The sequence below is a fragment of the Physeter macrocephalus genome, chromosome 11 (assembly GCF_002837175.3).
Source record: "Physeter macrocephalus isolate SW-GA chromosome 11, ASM283717v5, whole genome shotgun sequence".
Classification (NCBI taxonomy): Eukaryota; Metazoa; Chordata; class Mammalia; order Artiodactyla; family Physeteridae; genus Physeter; species Physeter macrocephalus.
Genome location: NC_041224.1, coordinates 36,239,477 through 36,265,913, shown reverse-complemented (window position 1 = coordinate 36,265,913; position 26,437 = coordinate 36,239,477). Strand labels below are relative to the sequence as shown.

The window sequence follows — 26,437 nt, the reverse complement described above, 5'->3', positions numbered from 1 at the left end:
AGAAGTGACATTGCTACAGACCCTATAGGTATTAAAAGGGTAATAAGGCAATATTATGAACAAGCTTATGCCAGTAAATTTGACAAATTAGATGAAACAGACAAATTCTTTGAAAAACACAAACTACCAAACTTTACTCAAGGAGAAATAGATAATCTGAGTAGTCCTGTGTTTATTAAAGAAATTGAATTGGTAGTTAACAACATTTCCACAAAGAAAACTCCAGGCCCAGAAGGAATCACTAGTGAATTCTACCAAACACTTAAAGAAGAAATCATACCAATTCTACTCATCCCTGCCAGGCATTAACAGGGATCTCCCCGCACCCACCCCGTACTGTCAGGGGAGACTAAGTGGGGGCCTGGACTTCCACCCTCACCTGGCAGTCACAAGGTACCTCTTCTACTTCCTGCTTAAGTGGAGAGACAAAACTTCTACCACCACTCCATGGTAATGAGGCCATGCACCCTGGAGGTTTCTAAAGGCCACATGAGAAGCAGTACCAAGATACCCCTGCCTCTCCCAGCTAAGGTGTTATTAGAGGAAACCTACTAAGGTACAGAACTCCTACTCACCCAGCGGTAATGAGGAGCCTCTGCCTCCCTTACGTTCCCCAGTGGGAAACCCAGACATCTGCTCCTACTTTGCAATAACCAGGCAGTACTGCTCCCTCCCTGTTGGAGCAGAGTCAGTGGAAGCCAGCTAAAATGAAGAGTTTAAATAAAATCCAAAGTCTTATAACATAATATCCAAAATATCTAGATTTCAGAAATCAAAAATCAATCATCACATCAAGAACAAGGAAAATCTCAACTTGAATGACAAAGGGCAGTGTAGGAGCACTGATGTGGACATGGCAGGGATATTAGAATTACCTGATGAGGATCTTAAAGAAGCCATCATAAAAATGCTTTAATAAGCAATTACAAGCACATTTAGAAAAAATGAAAAAATAGACAGTCTCAGGAAATAGAAGATATAAAGAAGAACCAAATGGAAATTTTAGAACTGAAAAATGTAATAACCAAAATATTCAGTGGATGGATTCCTGAGCAGAATGGAGGAGACAGAGAAAAGAATCAGTGAACCTGAAGACACCAGTAGAAATGACACCATGTGAAAAACAGACAGAAAAGAGACTGAAAGAAAAATGAACAGAACCTCAGAGACCAGTGGGACTATAACAGAATGCCTAATATTTATGTCACCAGCATTCTGGAATAGTTCTGGAAATAGTTCTGGAAATGTAGGGTGGAGGTGAAGAAGTACTCAAAGAGGTAATGGCTGAAAACTGGCCAAATTTGGCAAAAAACATAAGCTTACATGGATTTTTGAATTAGAGTTTTCATCTTTTCTGGATATTTGTCCAGGAGTGGGATTGCGGAATCATATGGCAACTCTATTTTTAGCTGAGAAAGTCCACACAGGATAAACCAAAGAAATTCACACCAAGACACATTATAGCCAAACTTCTCAAAGCTAAAGAAAAAGAAAAAAATTTGAAAGCAGTGAGAAAGAAATGATACCTTACCATTAAGGAAAAAAAAAAATTAAAAAAAAAAGATTTCTTATCAAAAACAAAACAACACAGAGGCCAGAAGGAAGTGGCACAGCATTTTCCAAATGCTGAAATAACTGTTAACCCAAAATTCTATATGCAGAAAAAATGTCTTTATGGAATGAAGGTGAAATCAAGACATTAGACCTACTGTAGAAGAATGGCTACAGGAATTTCTCTGAAGAGAAAGGAAATGATAAAAGGAAGAGTCTTGGAACGTTAGGAAGGAAGAAAGAACAACTGTAAAAGTAAAACATGGTTAAATACAATAAATATTCCTTTTCCTTTTCCTTTTTCTCAGAGTTTTCAGAGTTGTGAAAAACTCAACAGTTTTCTGAGTTGTATTTGACGGTTGAAGCAAAAATTATGTCACCACTGGGGAAACCTGAGTAAATGGTACAATGGTCTTATTTCTTACAAATGCATGTGAATCTCAAAAAGTTAAACTTTAAAAAAATGGGCAAAAAGATTTGACCATTAAAATGGTCAAAGAATATATACAGAAGAAGATACATATCTAAGGAGATAAACAGATGGCAAAGAAGGACATGAATAAGGGGTGCAAGATGATCAGTCACTAAGGAGATGAAGATTGAAACCATAAGGAGTTGCCTCTACACCAACTAGAATGGTTAAAACGTAAAAGGCTGACTCTGACACGTGTTGGGAGTGTGGAAGGGATGGACTTCTCACTCACTGGTTGTGGAAATGGAAGACAGCACAGTCACTTTGGAAACCAGTTTGGCAGTTTCTTAAAAAGTGAAGCAGGGACTTCCCTGGTGGCACAGTGGTTAAGACTCCACACTCCCAAAGCAGGGGGCACGGGTTCGATCCCTGGTCAGGCAACTATATCCCACATGCAAGCTGCAACTAAAGATCCTGCACACCCCAACGAAGATCACACATGCGGCAATGAAGATCCTGTGTGCTGCAACTAAGACCCAGCACTGCCAAATAAGTAAATTAATAATTTTTTTCTTTACAGTAAAGCACACACCTACCATATGTCCCAGCCATCTTACTCCTTTTCCTTTTCCAAGAGAAAAAGAAAGCACATGTCCGTACAAAGACTTGTGCACACGTGTTCATAGCAACTTTATTTGAAATAGCCGAAATATAGAAATAGCCCAATGACAGGTGAGTGTATAAAGGAATAGTGGTATATCCATACAGTGGAAAACCACTCAGCAAGAAAAAAGAATGATCTATTGATGCACACAACAGTATGAATGAATCTTGAAATAATTCTACTGCGTGTAAAAAGCCAGACAGAAAAAAGAGCAAGGGCTGCATGATTCCACTGATGAAGATCCCAAAACCTAATCCCTGGTGACACGCAGATCCTTACTTGTCCCCTCTCTCTACGTCTCTGTTTTTGCTGCCCCATCTCGTCTGCATTTAGATGTGCTGTCTTTCTCCCTGTTAAGGATGCTGTCTCTCAGCCTCACAGCCCCGGCCCTGCTTTTCTCACCCTGCGCTCTCTGGCTTCAGTCCCTCTCCTAACCTCTGCTGTGTCTCAGCTGTCCCCCCTGAGCTCCAAGCCCTCCAGGGGCTGGGGGACATGTCTGCTTGGCCATCACAAACACCCTCTCATTGGCCAGGCCCAGCGTCGGCCCCTCTTCTGCCTTTCACACCACGTCCTCCTCCTCTCAGCGATGCACCAGCACCCTCTCCATGGCCCAGGCCAGGAACCCAGGTGTCCTTTGGTTTTCACTTCTCATGTCTAGTTTATCACAAGCCCTATTGATCACTCTTTTTAAATATATTATTCTTGAATAACTTCATTCATTCCTGAATTTCCAGCATCCAGCACAGTGCTGACAATGTAGGCAATTACTATCTGTTAGTGAACCAAAGGACAGGTATCCTGCAAACGCATCTGATTCCCTGCATTCCAGCTGCTTCTGTTTCAAGCTGCCATCCTCTTGCTCCTGAAGGATCCCAACAGCTTCCTAATGGGCTGCTCTTCTCGTCTTGCCAGTCTTTTTCCCGTACTTCAAACAATCACATTGAACTGTGTTAGTCCCCTGCTGAAACCTCCACTGGTTCTCCATTGCTCTCAGGCTAAAACGTGCAGACATTACCCTGGCTTTGAAAGCACTTCATTTTCTCTGGCCCCGGCCAGACTCCATCCTGACTGTCTGCCATGCTCTCTCTGTGCCGTCTGTCCTGTCACGTGCAGCTTCCCACGGCTGTCCTGCCCTGGCCCACTCCTCCATCCTGTGGGTCTTCACCCTCAGTGTTTCCTCTGCTACCGGAGCTCCTGCCCTGCCTCCGTGGAGAACGCTTAACCTCTCCTCCGGCTGCAGCTTGGCCATCACTTCCTCTGGACAGCCGCCCTTCCTCCTGTGTGGCATTGTGCACGGAGACGTACCCTCGCCTGGGTCTTCGCCCAGCCCTACGCTGGACCATGGGGGCCTCCAGCAGCCTGTGTGCATTGGCACCTGGCGGGTGTCCCGTGAATATTCGAGTAAGGAAAAGACAACAACCCGAACAGTGCTACTGACTATAGTAAAAGCACGCTTTATTTCTATCTGACAAAAAGAATGTTTTTTAATGCCATAAATAGGTTTAAATTTGGTGTTATTTAAGGTTTTTCATTTGCTCTAATTTCAGATTGAAGAAGAAATAAAAGGGTGTTTGCAGTTTTTTCAATCCGTTTACTCAACATTTGGCTTCTCTTTTCAATTAAATTTGTCAACAAGACCTGAGAACTTTCTAGGGGAGGTTGAGATATGGGATGAAGCTGAAAAGGTAGGGAGAAACAAAGTGTTACCCTTCATTTTTGTGAATATGGAAAATACCTTGCATGAGGACGTGATGCTTTGCAATGGAAATTTAAAATTGGAAGTTCTGGGATAAACGTGCCCATTGTAGAATGTTGTTAATCCATTTTTCTTCAAAACAATGATAAGAGCAGTACCTTACATTTGCTTCACACTTTAGTTTATATCAGGTTTTCATTTATACTCTTTTCAGTGCTGGTCACTAATAACCAATTTCATAAGTTTTTAAAGAAATTCCCTGGCTCCTTCTTCAGCAGCTCTGGTTTGGCCTCTGCCACTGGAACTGATGTAGGTCCATCAGCTCCTTGGAGCTGGATTAACCTCAAACCTCTCTTGGGGGCTTTCCCGGTGGCGCAGTGGTTAAGAACCCACCTGCCAATGCAGGGGAAACGGGTTCGAGCCCTGGTCCGGCAAGATCCCACATGCCGCGGAGCAACTAAGCCCACACGCCACAACTACTGAAGCCTGCGCACCTAGAGCCCATGAGCCACAACTACTGAAGCCTGTGCGCCTAGAGCCTGTGCTCCACAAGAGAAACCACCGCAATTAGAAGCCCGCGCACCGCAACAAAGAGTAGACCCCGCTCACCACAGCTAGAGAAAGCCCGCGTGCAGCAACAAAGACCCAGTGAAACCAAAAATAAATAAATAATTAATTAATTAAAAAAAAAAAAAAACCTCTCTTGGGTCCCACTTTCCCAGAGTTGCACTGAGTCATTAGATCCCTAAGAACATTCCAGCCCCTCCCACATAAGCACAAGCAAACTGATGTGTCCGAAACCTAGCACGTCCCATAGTCTAGACCCTAGTGCTCTTGGGAGCCAGAGACCCGGCATGTGTGGGGCAGGACAGACAGCAGGGAGAAGAGGTGCTGGGCAGTGTCCCCGGGCCAGGCCTGCGAGCGGCGGTTCCAGCTCTGCGCAGACGTCCCCTCTCCCCAGACCTTGTGTCAACCCAAAGCTTTCTTGGCCTTGGCCCCTCCCATCAGGCCTTCCTATCCCAGTGTCCCCAGGGAGAGGACAGAGCAGTGGACGCAATGACCTCTGCTGTATGCCCTTCCCCCAAACCTGGCCTTTCTTTCGCTTTTAATTCCCTGGGAGCCCCTACAATCGCTGTTACCTGCTGTAGCAGGGCCTTGTTTCATCTGAGAACATGGGTCACAGTCTCTTCGCCCTTCAGAAACAAAGTCGGGGGAGGGCAGCTCCAGCTTGTGAAGTGCATCTGTGCAGGTGGCCTTCCCAGCCCTGAGTACAAGGGAAGCCTCTGCAGGAGGGTTGGGTCCCTGAGGGACCCCCTGGGGTCTGACCAGGAGCAGATCCTGACCTGCTCTGACTGAGGCCCTGGAGGAGGCTTTCTGGGTGACGCTGGCCTGGCCCAAGACACCACCACTGCTTTCCTTCCCTGTCGGGCGCTTCACTCCCAAATGTCACCCCCCTCACGGCTCCAGTGTGCTGGGGCGATGACAGGAGTCTGGCTGCTGTTCTGACAGTCTTCTGGCCAGGGTCTTAGGGATGCCCGGGTGCTTCCCAGAGAAGCCATTTTCACACGGAGTGGCCAGAAGACTCAAAGAGCCCTATCACTAATACTCATGTGCACACCCCTTCACCATCAGTGTGGAGCGGCCTCACTGTGAGCTAACCTGGGTGACTTTACATGGCTTAGTCTGGAGACCAGAGTGGGCCTCCCGCTTCCACAGCCTCTGTGTCCCAAGGGGCCCTGCCCACCAGCTGTAGGCACAGAGGTGGGGGAGAGGCAAGAGCGAGTGCAAGGCCTGTCCTCTGGTCTTCTGAACACAGAGTGCACGAGGAACAAGGCCACAGCTTTCTTGCCTTTTATGGTGTGGAGGCGTCTCCTGAAAGGAGCTGGAGAGAGTAGGGCAGAGGGGGCCTGCACGGCGGAAGTGCCCAAAGTACCCCTCTATCACGTACCTGGCTGGAATTCAGTGGAACAGTTTAGTAAGTTATCTTTTTTCTCCCCCAATTAAAATGTGTATGTTTCTTGAGAGTAAGTACCATCTTAATTTTCTTTACATAGTCCTTGCTCAGTAGTTTATTGAATGTAAAAGAGGTTCAATAAGTATATGGTGATTAAGTGTAAGTAATGTTCTCTTCTTATTAAAAAAATAGCAACTACAGAATAGCTTGATGGAATTTGGGAAACCATGGAAGATGAACCCGGGAGATGGAGCATTTTATGGTCCTAAAGTAAGTAGGCCATATGCTTCAAAAAAAGTAAAATTTAAAAGAAAAATAAAACCTGTCTTTAAGCAAACATCATTTAATTTACAGATTGATATAAAAATCAAGGATGCTATTGGCAGATACCATCAGTGTGCGACAATTCAGCTGGACTTCCAACTGCCTGTAAGATTTAATCTTACATATGTTAGGTGAGTGATTGAATGTGATAAATAATGTAGGACTCATATCTTAATTATTGTCATTTGAGCATTAGCAGTACAGAAACAAGCATCAGTGAATGTCTGTCTGTGTGCAAGATACTCAGTATGTATTTGTTTACCTGCTTGTAATCTACTTGGAGGTCAGCTTTCGTCTTCTGGTTAGAGCTATGAACAAAGGACGTGGAAACATGACCCAAACAGAGAAATCTCCCTGAGGCAGAGCGGGAGACTTCATAAAGGGCTGACCCTGGGTCTGTGTCTTAAGGATGGTATTTACCAGGGAAAGCAGAGGAAAAAAGGCAGTTTCATCACTGCAAACCAACAACTTCTTTTAAAAATTTTTTCTTTTTTTTTTTTTTTTTTTTTTTTGGTACGTGGGCCTCTCAGTGTTGTGGTCTCTTCCGTTGCGGAGCACAGGCTCCGGACACACAGGCTCAGCGGCCATGGCTCACGGGCCCAGCCGCCGCGGCATGTGGGATCTTCCCAGACTGGGGCACGAACCTGTGTCCCCTGCATCGGCAGGCAGACTCTCAACCACTGCGCCACCAGGGAAGCCCAAAAAATTTTTTCTTAACTCACAGTAAAGTTGACTTTGTGTGTATGTGTGTGTGTGTACAGTTCTGTAAGTTTCAACATGGTATAGAGTGGTGTGCCCACCACCACGATTGTGATTCCATCAGGCAAGCAAATTCCTGTGCTGTTCCTTTACAGTCACACTCTCCTCCCACCCCAGCCCTGGGCAGCCACTGACCTCCTCTCTGTCACTGTCCCAGAATTCCACACAAGTGGGATCATACTGTATATCACCTTTTGAGGGTGGCTCATCCTTTCAAGGGTGTGCATGGCATCAATGTGACTTGTCACCAGTGATGTAACCTCCATCACTTGGTTAAAATAAAGTTTGCAAGATTTCCCCACTGCAGAGTTACTGTTATTCCCTTTCCATAATCTGTTTTTTGGAATTGAGATTTTCCTGGTGATGAATATGCTGAGTAGTTTTGAATTGCATCCCAGACATTGTTAATATTATATTGTGAGATGCTGGGTCTTGTTTAAATCCTAAGGGGATTGTTGACTTTTTAGCAGTCATTCTGCCTGGGCAGGTTCAGGCTGTAATTTCTAACCCGCCTTCTGTGGTTCCAACGTCAGCTCAGTTTTCTGAGCCTATACAGTCGGCCCTCTGTATCCGTATCTGTATCCATATCCGTGAAGCCCATGGATATGGAGGGCCGACTGGGCTCACTGTACCAGCCATTGTATATAAGGGATATGAGCATCTGTGGATCTTGGCCTCAGCGAGGCCTTCTGTCCTGTGTGCACCACCCAGGGGCCAAGTCCCACAGTCCAGTTCTCAAGGCTTTTATGTGCTGTTAGGGTCAGATCCAAGCATGTGCGATGAGAGGTGAGGCCAGCCGAGCTCATGCACCCCTTTATGGGGCAGCTCTTCTGCGCCCCCTGCTCTCAGTATTTCCCTGACACTTTTTGGTTCCCTGAAGTCCCTTTCTGTAGTCCTGTGGCCAGAACGCTGGGCTTTCGCTTCCCTGCTCCGCATGCTGTTCCCAGGGCTATCTGTGTCAGAGACCAGGCATCAGGAGGCCAGCAGAGTGAGACAGCACAGGGATTCACGTATGCTTGGGATCACAGCTGTTCTGGTCGGAGAGAAGGATCCCCTTCCTTGGAGTTTTAGGTGCCTGTTTAGTCTCTGTGCCACTGTGGGAGTATTGGGGGCTGGAGGAAAAGAGGAGAAAAAAGAAACAGAAGAAAACTCCAGGACGTCCCCCACCCTCACTTTTTCTGAAACTGAGCAGTTATTTTCTGGCTCTTGGCCAGAAAGTGAGGATTTCTCTTGAAGTTTTTCCTGTCTGCACCTGGTATGTATTCTTGCTTGTGGGCTGTCTTTAAGTCCAGGCCACACAAACTGGAAGACAAAATTACAAAAAACTAAGTGCAGTTTGGTGGCACTTCAGATTCTGGTCTTCTTCGGCAATCCCCTGGCACCAGTCACTCCTCCCAGCCCTCGGGTGGCTGTTCTTCATGTTCTCTCCAGGGTCCACATCTGCGTTCAGCAGGAGAGTCAGGTGTGGCATGCTTACTTCATTCTGCCTGGAACCAGCTTCTTTTTAAAGACCATTCCACTGACTTGAATTAGACAAAAATCACAACATCATTGCTTTAAACTCTCCTCCTCTCACCATGTCCTGTTTTAGATGTGGTGTTGATTAGATAATGTGTTGAGATCTCTTTCACTCAAGATTATTAATTAAAAAAATTAATTTAAAAAGGAAAAATTATTGGCATATTTTAAGTCTAATAATTTTTAGTAGAATATTTTCCTAATAAGATTCTTATAATAAATGAACAACCACCAATTTCCCAGAGTGTAGGATTTTATGCAGTGATCTCAATTTATGTTCAACCAACAAAAATTTTATTTCGGATTCTCCAACTTGTGTTTTGATTAATGGTTATAGAGCTACACTCAGAGTTACATCCTGTGAGAAGGTAAAGAGCTGAAGAATAGTTGAAGTGTTCATACAGGGAGTTACATCAGGACATGAGAATAATAAAAATTCTCAAAGGTTAAAGGGGAAAGCACGGAACTTTCAAGAATAAATTCAGGCCTTTTGGAAAAGATAGTGCCTTAAGTTCATATTTGCAAAATCATCTTTCCCCAGTAACCTACCAAAATGAACAAAAAGAATTAGGGGTAGGGGGACTTGATGCAAAAATAACCCAACTAGTGCAACAAAATGTGAACACTACTAGCCATCCAAGGGGGATGTGGAGGAGCAGTAGATCAGGCAAGCCATCCATCCACCCACCCATCCATCCACCCATCCATCCATCCATCATCCTAGGTGTTGTGTGGACAGTGGAGACTGGAAAGCAGAAGTGGAAGCAGTGGTCTGTAGGCCAGGTAAGAGATGATGACAGAACATGTTGGCAGTGATACATAGAGTTCAGAAAAGTGGAGGTATATTTTGGAGGTAGAACCAATGCGATCTGTTTGTGGCTTAGATATGAGGGGAGAAGAGGGAGGAGCAGCGAGGTCATCACCTTGATCAAGTAAGTTTTTTACCCAAGAAAGCAGGAGTGGTTTTGGACTTCCCTGGCAGTCCAGTGCTTAAGACTCCACACTCCCAATGCAGGGGGCCTGGGTTTGATCCCTGGTCAGGGAACTAGATCCCGCATGCCGCAGCTAAAGATTCCACATGCCCCCAGGAAGATCCCGCACACAGCAACCTCAGCTAAGACCCAGGTGCAGCCAAATAAATAAATATTTTTAAAAAATAAAGAAAGGGGTGGTTTAACATTACGAAGCATATTGTCACGCATTACCTTCAACAGTGCTGAGAGGCATTGGATAAAATGTAACATTCATTCCTGTGAGAGGAACAGAAATAAATTTTCCTGTAATGGTAAGGAGTATTTATTAGAAAACAACAATAACATCTCTACTTAGTTGAGAAGAAGGTGACTAGCCTATTTGTACTCTTACTCACAATTGTTCTGGAATATGTAGACATATTGAAATAAAGAGCCAAATTTTCATTGTATGTAGATGCTAAGATGTCTAGAAATCCAATAGACTCAGATGGAGAAAAATTAAAACTAATAATAAAGTAAGGTACCTAGCAATAAGGTCAAAATGCAAACATCAATTTGCTTTCATATATATTAGCGACAACCTGCTAAGAAGTGCAATGAAAAAAATTCAGAAACAGTAACAACAACAATAACAAAAACCAAGCAAAGGGGCTTCCCCAGTGGTGCAGTGGTTAAGAATCCGCCTGCCAATGCAGGGGACACCAGTTTGAGCCCTGGCCCGGGAAGATCCCACATGCAGCGAAGCAACTAATCCTGTGTGCCACAACTATTGAGCCTGTGTGCCACAACTACTGAAGCCCACGTGCCTAGAGCCTGTGCTCCGCAACAAGAGAAGCCACCACAATGAGAAGCCTGCACACGTCAATGAAGAGTAGCCCCTGCTCGCCACAACTAGAGAAAGCCCGTGCGCAGCAATGAAGACCCAACACAGCCAAAAATAAGTAAATAAAATAAATTTTTTAAAAAAACAAGCAAAATATCTAGGAATAAACTTGACAAGGAATATAAATATATAATATTTATTTGAAATATATACCATAAAACTTTATCAAAGGCAAAAAAACCCAGTTGTTTAAATGAAGATTCACACCACTGTTGGACTGGGAAGAATCAATATTGTGAAGATACTAATTCTCTTCAAATGTATCTCTAAATTTAATGTAATTCCAACTAAATCCACGAGGATTATTTGGGGGAACTTGTCATTAATTCTAATGTTTACCTGAAAGTATAGATGTGTAAGCATAGTTTAGGTCACTCTTTGCCCTTCTTAATACTAGACCTGATTTTAATTCTTTTAAAATAAATGATGAGACAGAAATTTCTGGTACCCTGGGGCCTGTGAAAGGATCATGCTGCTTCTCTTTCATTCCCTACACAGGCAACATTATGCAACATTCAGGAACATACCATGCTGTTTCCAGTTTGTAGAATGAATTATTTCTTCATATATCTGAGCAGGACTGGACTCAGGCCCCCCAGCCCCACCCCAAAGCTTCTGTAGGATCTGACAGAGGATTTGGCTTGCAGTCAGTCTGCCGTGGCTCTTAGCAGAAATGATTGGCAATGACGATGTCCAATGAAAACTCTTTTGAAGTGAGTTTAATGAATGAGTCTCTGTTTTTATTTGTCTGTTTGCCCTGTGTGTATATGTGTTTTAGTAGTAAATAACTGGTACAACGTTTAGGTAAAAATTTGTCCTAAGAACTTTGTAAGCATCACATATTATTACATTTGTTGCAATAATGTGAAATTTATCTTTCTGGGAAAAGTGTGCATGGATCTTGGAGTGCCTTACTTTATTACAATTAACAGTTGTAATTTGCTTTTTACATCTTTTTCTGAAAGGGAGGAGAGAATTCTCAAATGTAAGGAGAATGTCATGAAGGTTTCAGGTCTGTAAACGGAATTTGACCAGTGGACTTCTGGAACAAGTATCAGGAACATTTTGAAATATATCAGTAGTATGGGGGCATAGTGTTTACAGTATGGCAGTGTGTTTACAGTGGATGGTGTCAGGAATGGGTGCATTTGGACCAAACCAGATTGGCTGTGAGTTGACATTTGCTGATGCTGAGAAAGGGTTATGTGGGAGTTCATTATACTATTCTTTCTACTTTTGTATATGTTTTCAATATTCTCTAATAACTAATAACTAACTAACTAAAGTTGGTAAATTTTTTGCCAGCCACCGTGGTCATACCATTAACCCAAACTAATAGAATACCAACATATTCTATTACAGAGTACAGAAACCCATTTTCTTTATTTTGCAATGTCTTTGATAATTGTTCAATAAATTAGTGGTGAAGTAAGCCATAGTTCAAAATAAAGTTAATTTAAAAAATATGATTTGTAAGATTGCCTCTCAATATGAGTAAACTGGTAGTTTCGAATAAAACTGGTAGTTTAGAATAATCAGTAGATTTGTAATATAGTGATCTAATATTACGTTGCTTTTTCCTAGGTGATATATTTTACTTCCCTTTGGTTTATAAAAGATACCATACGGCTTCCCTGGTGGCGCAGTGGTTAAGAATCCACCTGCCAATGCAGGGGACACGGGTTCAAGCCCTGGTCCGGGAAGATCCCACCTGCCGCGGAGCAACTAAGCCCGTGTGCCACACCTACTGAAGCCCGCGCACCTAGAGCTCATGCTCCACAACAAGAGAAGCCACCACAATGAGAAGCCCGTACACCGCAACAAAGAGTAGCCCCCACTTGCTGCAACTAGAGAAAGCCCACACGCAGCAACAAAGACCTAATGCAGCCCAAAATAAATAAATTTTAAAAATAATAAACTATTAAAAAAATTAAAAACATAATGCAGAATCTCTTTAAAAAAATAAAAGATACCATAATTTGAAAGAAAAAAACCTTTATTTCTAATTAATGGCACATTTATGTTTAAAGATAATTTATGAGTAATCTATTGTTTTACCTAGTTTGGGAAAATACCTTTTAAATATAAGGTAAGAAGATAAAGTTATTTATGAATCTTAAGAGAATAATTAAATGTATAATTTTCATTTTTTTAGTAAGGATGGGGATGATAAGAAGAACCCTGTGATCATTCATCGAGCCATTTTGGGGTCAGTGGAAAGAATGATAGCCATTCTCTCAGAAAACTATGGAGGAAAATGGTAAGTGATATGGAAAAGAAAAGCTATATGTCTACTGTCCTTAAAAATCATGTCTAAAAGATGACATTAATATGAAAAAATTGGTGGCTCTTGCCTTATAATTAGCAAGTATCCAAACAGCAAATAAAAATTTTTGTGGCATCTGCCAGACCAGAAAACAAAACAAAGAAAACAAAGGCAGCATGGCATAACACTATCATTTACCTTTTTGGGATCTCAGTAAAATTAACGAGTAACCTTTTCACCTGTGTCAAACAAACCCCTCAAAGATCTAGCCGCTGGAACTTATATGGCCCACACTCTCAGGACACCATCTCTAGCTGTACTGCCCTCCTTCCTTCCGCTATGCTGTTGACCTCACAGCCCTGTGATCACTGACTTAGGAGGAAACATGTAAGCCTGGTTCACACATGGCCCCAAAGCCAGAGAGAACTGCTGCAGTGGCATCCCTCTCCAGGGATGGAGGGGGAAGGTGAATGCCCTGAGTGCAGGCTTTCTAGTGGTACGTCTGGTCACCCTCTGTGCCCGGAGGGAAAAGTGGCCAAAGGTGTGGGTTACACTGATGCGTGGGATCTGGTTATTGCTTTGGCCACAGGGTCAGAGACTTAAGAGATACTTAGGTTGGAAACCAGATGACAAGTAGATTTGGTATGTGGATGGTCGCTCAGAATGGGCCATGGGGATGGTATTGCCCGAGTCTGTGTCTGTCCCTTAGATTTTATTTGCAATCCTAGAGAAATATACTGAGGTGTCATGGGGGTGTCCAATCTATTACAGGTACAGAGAATCCAGAACTAGAGAATCCAGAACTATAGATAATGAATATGTGTGTGTGTGTGAATTAACATGTTTATATTTCTCTCCAGTTGATTCTGTTGTAAATAGTTAACATGGTGAGAGATGGTGGGTCTTGCAAGAGAGCAGTAGAACTAGGGGATCAGGAGGTGGTGTGGGCACACCTCCCTGTGGAGACACAGTACCACCCTGCACAGTTTACACAGCAAGCCTTTGGACACCTACCAAGTTGTGGTAGAAATCTCCCTGAGAAATAAAAATAGAAATGTTTAAAATGTGGCTCTCTTGAGTTGGTGGGGCTGAAGCAGGGGTGAGAACAGAGCTCAAAACGATACATTTACTTTTCATTTTATAATCTGTATTTCATCATGTATATAATTACATTTGTCACATGTATTATTTTGCTTTTGTAATTTAAGAATAAGTATGTAAAAACATATATACACAAAGTGCCATCTGGTAATAGTCCCTGTGCATTTCCTTCCACCTTCAAACTAAATATGCTGAAGAAAAAGGCAAACATTTCCCACATCAAACATTGCTTATACCCACCTTTCCATCTTTTAAAAAATTTTCATTTTGAGGTAACTGTAGAATCATTTACAAAGAGGTCCAGCATACCTTTTACCAGTTTTCCCCAATGGTAACATCTTGCAGAACTGTATACACATAACTGGGGAGTGACAATCCACCAACCTCATTCAGGTCTTGCATTTGTGCATACGTGTAGATTTGTGTACCCGCCAGTCAAGGTACTGGACAGTTCCATTAATTATAAGGCTCCCTCATGCTGCCGTTTATTTTATGGCCACACACCTCCTACCCCATCCCTGTCACCATCCTCCGGCAGCCACTCATCTGGTCTCCAGCTTCATAATTTTGTCATTTCCAGAATGTTACATAAATGGAATCACAGCGTGCAGCCGTTTGAGACTGACTTTTTTCACTCCTTGGATGGAGTTGCCTTGAGATGCCTCCGAGGCATCTCAAGTACCAGTCATTGGGCTTCCCTGGTGGCGCAGTGGTTGCGCGTCCGCCTGCCGATGCAGGGGAACCGGGTTCGCGCCCCGGTCTGGGAGGATCCCACATGCCGCGGAGCGGCTGGGCCCATGAGCCATGGCCGCTGAGCCTGCGCGTCCGGAGCCTGTGCTCCGCAACGGGAGAGGCCGCAGCAGAGGGAGGCCCGCGTACCACAAAAAAAAAAAAAAAAAAAAAAAAAAAAGTACCAGTCATTGGCTCCCTTTCACTACTGATGGTGTTCCGTAGTGTGATGCACAGTTTGAGCATTCACTTGCTGAAGGGCATTTCAGATATTTCCAGTTTGGGGCTATTATACGTAAAGCTGCTATAAATGTTAGCGTGCAGGTTTTTGTGTGAACATGTTTCCATTTCTCTGGGATAAATACCCAGGAGAGCAGTTGCTGGGTTGTATGGTCAGTGATGTTTAGCCCTTTCATCTAGCTGCCAACCTGTTTTCCTTCCCTTTCCAATCAAAATGCCCAGTTTCCCCTTTTGTCTCCTCTATTGCCTTTTAATATAGTTTGCTTTACTTCCACACCCCTCTACTGAACCTGCTCTCTTGTGAAGTCTTACTTAAAAAGAAAAAAGAGTCTTTGGTTATTTTTTAATCTTGTAAGAAATGGTCATTTTAAAAATACGTATTATATTTTTCAGGCCTTTCTGGCTGTCTCCTCGTCAGGTAATGGTCATCCCTGTGGAGCCAACTTGTGAAAAATATGCACTTCAGGTAAAATTAGAGACATTTAAAGTACATAATCTTGGCATGTGGTCTGTGAATGTCATTGACTTGGAATGTTATTCACACCTTAAAATATTGCATAACTAATACATTAATTTACCACCCCGTTTTCAGTAAATGTTTTCAGTTAACACCTGAGTCGTGTCTATGTAGCTGTATCAGAACTATTTTATTTCTTAATGTTTTTGAGAAATTGGTCTTTTAAAACATCTCATAGTTATTCTTTTCCTCATGGCTCTATTAGGAAGAATACTTATATTATCTGTTGCTGTGTAACAAATTACTCCAAAACTTGGCAGCTTAGAACAACAAGCATTTATTATTTCAGTTTCTGCGAGTCAGAATCTGGGACAACTTGGCTGGGGACTCTGGCTCGGGTGCCTGGTGAGGCTTCTCAGAGGTCGAGGCAGGGGGAGTGACTCAGCCCTTTAACCTCATCTCAGAAGTAGGGTGCCATCACTCTCCCTCCAGTGTGGTCACACAGACCAACCTGGTACAAGGTGGAGGGGACATACAAGGGTGTGAATACCGGGGGGTGGGACCCTGGGGGTCATCTTGGAGGCCGGCCACCGCATTACCATACACAATGTATTAATGAAAGTGTCTCATTCTCTTATAGGTATCCACTGAATTTTTTGAAGAAGGATTCATGGCTGATGTTGACTTAGATCATAGTTGTACACTAAATAAGAAAATACGAAATGCACAGCTGGATCAGTATAATTTTATTTTGGGTAATCTAAATTTGTATATATTTCCCCCAAATGCTTGTTTTTTCAGTTTAATTCCAAAAAAACCCCCAAAACAAAATAAAGCATATGGTATAACTGCTTGATTATGACAAAGAGCTGTTGAATACTTATACACAAAGAAGAGTCTGTGTTATTCCTGGCTAGATACTTTTTGTTATTTGCCAGAAAAGAAGAGTTATGAAGTTTCACATGGATCCTGTGGTGTAGTATTACTAGGAAGAATTAATAACTCAAACCGGCAGTGGAAAATGATCTTATCAGTAGAATTATACTCCGTATGTTTCAGTCATGTGATAGGCCTGAAATAATCTCCTTTGCTTTTCTGGTTTATTAGAAATCTTTAGGATTAAACTAATGACTAGGAAATGTTCCAAATTTAAGATGATCAAAAGAAAAGAATTAAGTGAAAAAATAAAACGTCCTTGAGGAACATGAGTAATTAGATGCAGAATCTAAAATTTTGACTGTAAAAATGATTCAAAATCAAGGGAAACTTTATTTATATGCCTGTAGGCATGATATGGTTATCTCCTATAAGTTGAAAGTTTCTGTAGAAGGCAAAATAAATATGCACAGGGCTGTCCTATGAGCAATTTGTCATCAAAAGTGTTTGTAGTAGGTACTGTGATGCTTCAGTCAGCCTTCTTTTGGTGACAGAAATTTCAAATTAGCTTAGACATAATGGAATGTATTGGAAGGGAGTTAGAGTATCTCGTGCCATGGAAGGTAGAATTAAGTAGCCAAATAATTAGAAAAGTAACTGGAAGGGGAACTGAACCCTTACCAGGACCATTTCTCCCCATTTCTGTGCCCTGTTTTGATCTGCTTCTTTATGCTTCTCTTGATCTACTTTATCCCCCTTACTTGCTGGCCAGTATCTTCCTTCCAGACAGCAAGAAACATGGCGGCAGAATTCTGCGTCATCTCACAGTCTGGGTCATTAGCGAGAACAAACCTTTTACATATATTCCAGAAAATTCTGTTGGCTGGTTGGGCACGTGTCTGGTGCCTGCCTCTTGATTCATCAAGTGTGCCAGGTGGACTCAGGGGGTCTTTAGGAGCTCCCTCCTCCCACCTGTACCCCACGACCACCACAGGTGTTCTCGAAAATGGACAATAGAGAGATGGCATTAGAAGTCATTCCTTGTCTCAAGAAATTTACTCTTAGAGGATGACCAAATGGACATTAGATTGATATTTGTTGATTAGTACTAAGAAGAAAACTTAATAAGACACATGCCATGTGACTGCTGACTTAATATTTAGTAAATTGTTGATTGAAAATATATTTATTTCCCTTTGTTTTCTACAGTGGTTGGAGAAAAGGAAAAGACAAATAATGCCGTAAATGTTCGAACAAGAGACAACAAAATTCATGGAGAGATTTCAGTAACTTCTGCCATTGATAAATTGAAGAATCTCAAGAAATCACGTACCCTGAATGCTGAGGAAGAATTCTGAAGTCCTTTTCCTTGTGCTCACATCTGTGTAACCTTGTTCTGAACCCTGAACATGCATTTTCCTTAATTACCATTCGTACTTCTTCTGAGAACTTGGGACCCACTGTCTGGTCCCCTGATGGGCACAGTGAGAAGTGAGACGGGGAATGAGTGGCTGATATGCACAAAAATCTGATTCACTAATGTGTCTGCAGACAATGAGAGGACAAGTGTGGGAAATTTTAAATTTCCCAAATATCTTGAGAGACTTCAATGGGAAAATGTCGAGCATCAAAGAGGGAAATACTAGGAAATGAGCATTATGAGATGTTATTGTTAAGAATTGTGATTTTCACAAGATAAGTTTCAAATAAAAGTCTGCAAAGCTTTTTGAATATGGGGGGAAATCTTATTTTCTAATAACATTATGTCTCAGGTATTTTTAAACTCAAGTTTTACTAAAGTTCACACTGAAACTTTATTTTTCTTATTTTTGGCTACACCCCACAGCATGTGGAACTTCCCTGACCAGGGATCAAACCCATGCCCCCTGAAGTGGAAACGTGGAGTCTTAACCTCTGGACCACCAGGGAGGTCCTGAAACTTTATTTTCAAAATCGGAATCAATTTGTTTTAACTAACCAACAATCACAAAAGAAGAAGCTAGTACTAAATATTGGATTACTAACAAAGGATTCTGAACTCAAAGAAATTCAGTGTTGTGCAATCTTCTGTAGTTTCCACTATAGGATGAGTTGCCATTTTAATGCTTCTAAATGACAATTGAACCTTATTTATCTTTAGAAAAAATAAACTCTCAAAATGTGTTACGTAGTGCTTCCAGGGTTTCACCTATAGGTTTATACCATAATAATTTGCTCCCCTAGAGTTAAATTACTCTTCTGATGGGATGACATTCCACTGACTTACAGACTCAAGTGGATTTCTGATTTTAACTGAGAGGAATACCGTACTGCTCAGAACTGAATTAAAATGGCTTTATGTCAGTAGTGAATTTAGCTACCAATCAAGCAGTATTTTTTGTGTTTATTTGGTTATGTGCTGTGGAATTCAAAATAAATTTAAGACCTACTCTCTCTTCTGTACACCCTTATCATTTAGCTTCCTGAAGAGTTGGAAGACAAAACAGTAGACCTGACCGTGAACAACAGGGGATTGAACTGCACGGGTCCACTTACCCGTGGGTTTTTTTCAATAGCAAATACTAGAGTATACACAATCCTACCCGCAGTTGGTGGAATCTAAGGAGGTGGAGTCACCGATAGGGAAGAACCGAATGAGGAGGGCCCGCTCTAAGTTACACTGCACCCCTCACCCCGAAGTCTTTCAAGGGTCAGGCCTGTGAGATGCTAGAAGGTGCAGATTGTGTCATGTACCTGTTTAAGCTAACTTTAATTGAGGCCAAGCACTATTCGATACATTCCTTGAATTAACCAAACGTGCTAGTGAGGCAGGGGGCGTCAGAAGACTCCCCATCCCCACCCCAGGCGGGGAGAGGGAAGCCCGTGCGCAGCCCAGCACGAAGGTTACTGCGGTGGGAACAGGTGCGGATCGCTGTGCCGGCCGCAGGGAGCCGCTGCATGGGAGCAGCTCCCTCCCGGGGCGGGCCTCCTCCAGGGCGGTCTGGGGGCCTGAGATCCGCGGCCGCACTTCAGTCCGGGCTCTCCCCGCCTTCGAGGAGCGTCTCTCAGGACTGGTTAAGACATCCGGGCAGGGCGGGCCTGGAGAGACGCTCGCGGGACGCTGCCCGGGCCCTGGGGTCGCGGGGAGTGGGTCCTTGGGGGCCACCTGGCACACCTGGGGTCCTTACCGAGCAGTCTGGGCCAGTTTCCTCATCTGTAAACAGGAGCCTTTTTAGTCTGACAAAAATGTAACGTCGTCAAACCTCCGCACGGTACCAAGGGCACAGCAGCAGTTTTTGTCTCTAAACGTACAGATCCGGCCACAGGTAAACAGCGGCCAACTTCCCACATTTCCCCGCCTCTGCTCTCGATCCCTCAGGTGTGACTTTCGGGGTCCTGGTGACCGTTACGTGTCTCCAACCGCCGGGGGAGAGGTGAACGCCTTGTCACAGGCGCTGGCAGTGCTCTGGCACCTGGCAGCTCTAGGAGGCGGGGCGCGGGGGACTCGGGAGGAGGGGCCGCGCCTGCGCCGTGGACCCCCCCCCCGCCCTCCCCTCGGCCCGGCGTCCCCCGCGGCCCGGAAGTGCTCCCGCCGGCAAGATGGCGGCTGCAGGGGTTTTGTTGCGGGCCTTTTGCCGGCAGTGTCGCGTGCTGCTGTTCCTCTCGCAGTTCTACATCCTCTCGGGCGGCGGTGAGTTGGGGGTAGCGGTCTGCGCCGGGCCGGGCTGAGGGGTGGGGAACCCAGGACCGCGGGGACCGTCGGCCTGGGCCCGTGGGCGGAGGCTGAGTGCGGGCGGAGGGCGCGGGTCGCTACAGCCGAGTCCGACGCGTCCTGCCGCCGCCCCTCGGCTCAGGGAGCCGGAGCCGCGAGCCTCGAGCTGTGGGCCTGGGGGCTCGGCCGGGGACGCGGAGCTGGGGCTCGGCACCGCGCGTCGTCTCCAGTTGCCCGCAGACCTAAATTGGTGTCGACCCCGTTGGGTTTCATGTTCAGTTTCCCGGCGGTCAGGCCGAGATGTTTGCCCGAGCAGCTGTGGGCCTGGCGCGATACCCACACAGCCTGAGGTCTTCGTTTCTCTAATCATAGGGTCCTTCAGTGTAGAGCCTTCGCAGCCGCTGGCTCAGTCTGACAAGGATCCGGGCCCCACACGTACGTTCACAGTAGTGCCCAGGGCAGCAGGTACTAGACGTTTTCTCTTCTAGTAAACGTGTATATTTGTATCTAGTGGTCTTTTCCTTTCCCTTTTGGATAAAACTTCTTGTAGAATATGAAATCACTTTCAATGTTTTGAACATTTTATTGATTGCATTTTAGATTATGTGAACTAAAGACAGATACATACCTTTTCTGTAGACAGTCTTGGTATTTCAATACGTTTTGACATTCCTGTCTCATCTTTTTCGAGACCAGGCTCCCCATTTCCATCTCTTTATTTCAAGTTTTTATTTTTTCCGCTTCATCCATCAAGATAACCTTCAACCAATGCTTCTTTCCCTTCAGAAAATTTCTTGTGCTTTTGGAGCCCTGTTCCTGATGTTGTATATTATTAAAGGCTCCCCAGGGCTGTGTGAAATGGAGGGATTCCAGAGGGACTGGTACAGACTTGGCATCTATCTCTGGTGGTGCTGCTGGGAGCTGGAGCAAATTATTCACCTTTTTGGGTTTCTGTTTTCTCATCTTTTTAAGGTGGTGGCGTTGCCCTGGCCCTGTAAACTATTGGCTTTGTGATTCTAAGTGCCCATCCTCCAGCCACAGTAGTAATAGGAACAAAAGAAAAGAAAATATATAGGAATGTATAGGAATATATAAGAAAATATCATAGGAATTATACCCTTTTGTAAGTATACCCTTTTGTAGGTATTTTGTAGAATTGCCCACTTAATAGTGACTTTAAGTAGGACCAGTTTTAAATGAGTATTAGTGTGTTTTGCTGAATGGAACTTTGGTCTCTGTAGTTTCATCCCGTTAGAGTTCCATTACTTCAGTGAATTGAAACTGGCAGACGTATTTTACTGATTCTATAAAAGACTGCTAGAAGACAGCAGCATACTTGAGTTTAAAACATAGATTATTTTATAGAGAAAGCACAAGAATTTTTTACTCTCTTGGACGTTTTTGAAAGCTTCTCTTCCTGAGAATACTGGTTGCAATTTTGATCCTCTCTTAAGTGATAGTAATATATTATACTCCCAGCTAGGCTGGCTGGAGAAACTTACTGCAACCCACTGAATAAGTTAATAATATAAAGAACTATTTTGAACTTTGGTACTGTAATAAATACTGTAAATGTTACTTGCAGATGGTGGCTTGTTGAAGTACCAAAGTGGAATAATGACAAGACGTTTTTCTAGGGTTGGTACCTTGTTGTACCGATTGATTCACTCAGAGGGTTAGGGGCTTCACTTACAAATTCGTGAATTCAAGTGAAAAGAACATTGGATTGGAAACTGAGAGATTTGGGTTCTGGTTCCAGTTTTGCCCTCCCTCTGTGATCTTGAACGAACTTTATCATCTGTAAGCCTTCGTTTTTTTCATCTTGTAACATGATAGACTTTTTGAGGTCCTAATTTATTCTTAGCACTGTATATATGTTATGCTTATGATTGTGTTCCTTAAGCTTAGAAAATTGCTTTCCTCTGTTATTGTAATCAGTATTCCAGGAGAATAAGCTTCTCTCTCACCTCTCACAGAAAGCACCGATATCCCACCTTATATGATGAAGTGTCCGAGCAATGGTTTGTGTAGCAGACTTCCCGCAGACTGTATAGAGTGCAAGACCAATTTCTCCTGTGTCTATGGGAAGCCTGTCACTGTTGACTGCACAGTCAAACCTTCTGTTACCTGTGTTGTAAGTACTGCAGCTTACTTATTCTTAATAAACTGATTGTAAAGCTGGAGTTATAAGTAGAGTTTAGACTTGACTATGGGGGAAATTCAGAAAGTGCTCTACATTTTAAAAGTAAGATTTGAGGAATAAAGTCAACTTTATCAGAAGATGGAAACTTCCATCTCCAAGTAAAGTTTGGTTGCAAGGGTTCATATAGCAATTTTTTGACATAAGGATAAATTGAAGCAATTGTCAGACTTCTTACAAAAAGTAGGAACTAGAAAAGGTTCAATTGCACCAACTGTTGCCCATTAGAAATGACCCTGTTACAGTGGTCACACCTGCAACCCATCTCTGATATGTTGACAGCCAGGAAGGAGCCTACAAAGGCTTCCACAGCCGGTGTTCCTTAGCGTGCTCTCGGGATACCTGCTTCAGAGCCATAGACTCCTGGAGGCAGCCCCACACCTGTTGAGTGTGACGAGGGCAGGGAGACTCACGTATCTGCATTTTTGAACCGTTGGACCAGGGAAATTACTGCAAACTTCATTGTAGTCCCAGCATGTGGGTGAGATAGAGAGTAGAAATGAATAATGAGGCAGTGTTTTACTCTTGGACCTGCCATGACTAGCTCTGGGATTTAGTGATCTGTCTCTTGTTAAATCAGGAGATGGGCCCAGAACAGCTTTTCCTAAAGTGTTTCCATGGTGCCCTCTTTCTGGGAGATGGTCAAAGAGGAAAACACAGATTCCATACCATATTCTTTCTCTCCGTCTTTTTTCTTTTTTTTAAGGGAAGCAGTAGGAAGTAAGATTGTTCTTTTAATTAATTTATTTATCTTTGGCTGTGTTGGGTCTTCATTGCTGCACGCAGGCTTTCTCTAGTCGTGGCGAGCAGGGGCTACTCTTCGTTGCGGTGCTCAGGCTTCTCCTTGCGCTGGCTTCTCTTGTTGCGGAGCATGGACTCTAGGTGCTCAGGCTTCGGTAGTTATGGCGAATGGGCTTCAGTAGTTGTTACTCATGGGCTCTAGGGTGCAGGCTCAGTGGTTGTGGCGCACGGGCTTAGTTGCTCCATGGCATGTGGGATCTTCCCGGACCAGGGCTCGAACCCGTGTCCCTGGCATTGGCAGGCGGATTCTTAACCACTGCGCCACCAGGGAAGCCCACCATATTCTCTTTTGCAGATTCCCTTTGACCCAGTGATTCTAACTTACTTGAACAAGATAGCTTTCCCCGTTGGTTCTTTGGAACTTGGTCTGCAGACGGCTAGATTAGAAAGTTCCTTCCACCCCCAGGCTCTCTCTATTTCTCCTGAGGTCTAGTATCGGAGAGGGCATGAGGGAGGCTTCACTCCAAAGGGGAAATGAGATTTTATGTGTTATCAGTGTCTGGACATAGTGTTTGTAACTGTCAGTATTTGTCATTTTCTTATATCAGAGTTACCCTTTAAAGTGTGCTGGAAAATTGAACTAGTTGCCGGGTAATCTTCATGACTGCCCTTGGATTATCAGTTAGTCTCTGTTGCTGTATCTTACATAGAATTTTCTCCCTACTTACTTAATGGTGAAACCTGTTTGAAGGCTTTTGAAATTGCGTACTTCATGGGTCTGGCAGATAGTAGGTACCTTGTGAAAAATGAGAAAACTGATGGCTGAGGAGAGCTTTTCCAGAATTAGCCTCCTTTGTTTGCCTCAGTGTCTTTGACATTCATCTCTCACAGCTGGTTCCTGAATGAAACATAGTTCTCAATTTCTTCCTTCTTTGGGTGTTCCAAAAACAAGTAGTTTCATTTAGCGGAAAATAGCAGAGAATAGGAGAAATTACAAAGCTTAGGGAAGTTTCTGAATTCCTGGGTCCTTGTCCCTGGTGCATCCTCACCCCTTGGCTGAGATATGCCCTGGATGGGTTCCTTCCCTTCTCCTCCCCAGGTGCTTTCACCTCACCTGCTTCCTGACTAGCTAGTCATCGCGAATCCTGTAAAGTAGCAGGTGCCCAGCCCGCAAGTGTGGCATTTGAAGGCGGCCTCAGGAGCGTCTGGTGGTCTGTTTCTTCTTAAAAATGAAGAGCAGTCAAATAATTCGCTGTCAGGAGCCACGGGCCCCAGGACTGCTGCGACCAGGTGATCTGGGGCAGGCCATGCGTTCTTCCCTTGTTTAATAACCACCTGTAGGATCCTGTCTCGCTAAATAAGTTAGCATTTCAGGAAGAAATAAATTGTGACCATCTGCATACGCAGGTGCACGTGCAAATGCTCATCCCTTCGCTGTGCTGCACTCAGCTCTCCCTCCCTCCCGCACCTTATTTTGAACTTCTTATTAATGGAAAGAAAGAAACTCTTCTTGTCCTTCTAATGCATACTGCATAGGGACTCAGAGCAAGGGAACCTTACCTGGATTACACTAGTCAAAGAAATTGTTTTATAACGGCCCTGTTAAGTATATAAGTAGAAATTAATGCAAAAATCCTGCAACCCCTTTCATATCAGATAGCTCCTGCTCCAGCTATGATGGGAACTATCAAGCCAGTTACCTCAGTTGGAAATGTGCTTGATAGAAACGCTGCTTTCTGTTCCTTGGAGAAGAGCTCAGTCTGCTAGTGTATTTGAAGCAAGTTTAATTCCTTCAGATAGGTTCTGTATCCTTACTAATGACAGCTGTTTCACAAAGGGAAAGGTAACAAATCTTTTTACTACAGATGAGCTTTTGTTGGGATCTATACTTTTTTGTGGTGTGAAAATGGATTCAGTAAATGCTGGGGTGCCTGCGTAGCTATATGGAAAAAAGTGGAATCCTGTTTTATCCAAAATAAATTCCAGATCAAAGATTTAATGCGAAAAAGTGAAACCACAAAGAACCAGAGAAAGCATGAGATAGTTTTGTTATAATCTCAAAGTAGGGAATATTTTTCTAAGTATGAAATAAAATTTAGAAGCCATAAAAGAAGGAATTGATAGATTTGACTACTAAAAATTAGATTTTTGTATGACCTAAAAAAAAGCATAAATGCCAAAGATAAATGACAAACTAGGAAAAAGTATTTCTAACACATGTGACAAATAATGCACTAATATCCATAATATATAAAGACTTCCAAAAAGCCAATGAGAAAAATATGACAGTCCTGTAGAGAAATGGTTTTAGGACATGAAAAGATGGTTCATAGGAAAGGAAGTAGAATTGGACTTTCAATGCATGAAAAAAGTTTAATTTTTCTCATGATTAAGTACAAATCAATGCGTTTTTTAAACTATCAGGTTGGCAAAACAATCAAAAAGTTTGATAACACTCTGAGTTCTTAAGGGTATAAGGGACAAACACTCCTGTATCTTGTTAGCAGACGGGTAGGTTAGTCAGCCTCTTGTGAGCACTTTGTCTTATCTCTGAAACTTATAGATGCACATAAACTTTGACCCAGCAATTCCATATTTAGGAATTTATCTTACAGATATTACATATTGCACGTGTTTGCAAATAAATTTGCCTAAGGATATTCTTAGCTGCTTTGTTCACACAAGCAAGATTGGAAACAAGCCGAATGTACAAAAGAGAACAGTTTAATTTATGGTGCACTGGGTAGTGAAATAAATACATTGCAGCCATTGAGAAGAACTAGGCAGCTCTAGGGATATTTATCAATATCTACAGAATTAAGCGAAAAGTAAATATCAGTGGGAACATTAAATTAAAAAAAAAAAAAAAAAAGAAACATATCTGACGTAAACGTGCCCATGCATAGAACAGACTCCCTGGAAGGCCAGAGTGGGTGAGCGGTGCTTGGTGCTGGGGAGGGCAGTGCTGCTGAGGGCGGGGCTGCACCAGCCTCCTCCTCACTCTCCTGTTGTCTCCGGGAGTTTGTACCACATACACTTACTACCTAGTTTTAAAAAACAATTGATAAGAAATGTGTTATGGATGCATCACTAGAAATATGCAGACATTTAAAACAATATTGCTTAAATCACGTGGTGCCTTACTCAGTTTCAAATACTGTCCATAATAGGAGTTTTGCATTAATCAAAAAAGTTAATAAATATAATACTTCCAGGGCTTCCCTGGTGGCGCAGTGGTTGAGAATCCGCCTGCTGATACAGGGGACATGGGTTCATGCCCCGGTCCGGGAAGATCCCACATGCCGTGGAGCGGCTGGGCCCGTGAGCCATGGTCACTGAGCCTGTGCGTCCGGAGCCTGTGCTCCGCAACGGGAGAGGCCACAACAGTGAGAGGCCCGTAA

The 26,437-nt window shown here is 43.4% G+C and overlaps 2 protein-coding genes across 13 annotated transcripts in view; both read left to right on the top strand.

Moving 5' to 3' along the window:
- TARS3 (threonyl-tRNA synthetase 3) overlaps positions 1-19,790 on the top strand; it is a 55,515-nt gene extending 35,725 nt beyond the window's left edge. For 2 of the 10 annotated variants that reach the window (XM_024129733.3, XM_055087873.1), the window contains exons 13-19: positions 4,175-4,312; positions 6,470-6,547; positions 6,632-6,732; positions 12,891-12,995; positions 15,465-15,537; positions 16,169-16,283; positions 17,614-19,790. In XM_024129733.3, coding sequence (XP_023985501.1) covers positions 4,175-4,312; positions 6,470-6,547; positions 6,632-6,732; positions 12,891-12,995; positions 15,465-15,537; positions 16,169-16,283; positions 17,614-17,762 — 759 coding nt within the window. In that variant the 3' untranslated portion in view covers positions 17,763-19,790. Of the gene's footprint in view, positions 1-4,174; positions 4,313-6,469; positions 6,548-6,631; positions 6,733-7,131; positions 8,927-10,426; positions 10,794-11,233; positions 11,449-11,700; positions 12,677-12,890; positions 12,996-15,464; positions 15,538-16,168; positions 16,284-17,613 lie in introns of those variants that run through there. The other 8 variants (XR_003681636.2, XR_008618526.1, XR_003681637.2 and 5 more) reach the window with 8 other exon arrangements.
- A 177-nt stretch (positions 19,791-19,967) lies between these two features.
- TM2D3 (TM2 domain containing 3) overlaps positions 19,968-26,437 on the top strand; it is a 76,734-nt gene continuing 70,264 nt past the window's right edge. For 2 of the 3 annotated variants that reach the window (XM_028495491.2, XM_007112129.3), the window contains exons 1-3: positions 19,968-20,074; positions 20,468-20,560; positions 22,072-22,229. In XM_028495491.2, coding sequence (XP_028351292.1) covers positions 19,984-20,074; positions 20,468-20,560; positions 22,072-22,229 — 342 coding nt within the window. In that variant the 5' untranslated portion in view covers positions 19,968-19,983. The remainder of the gene's footprint in view (positions 20,075-20,467; positions 20,561-22,071; positions 22,230-26,437) is intronic. The other variant, XM_007112130.3, reaches the window with a different exon arrangement.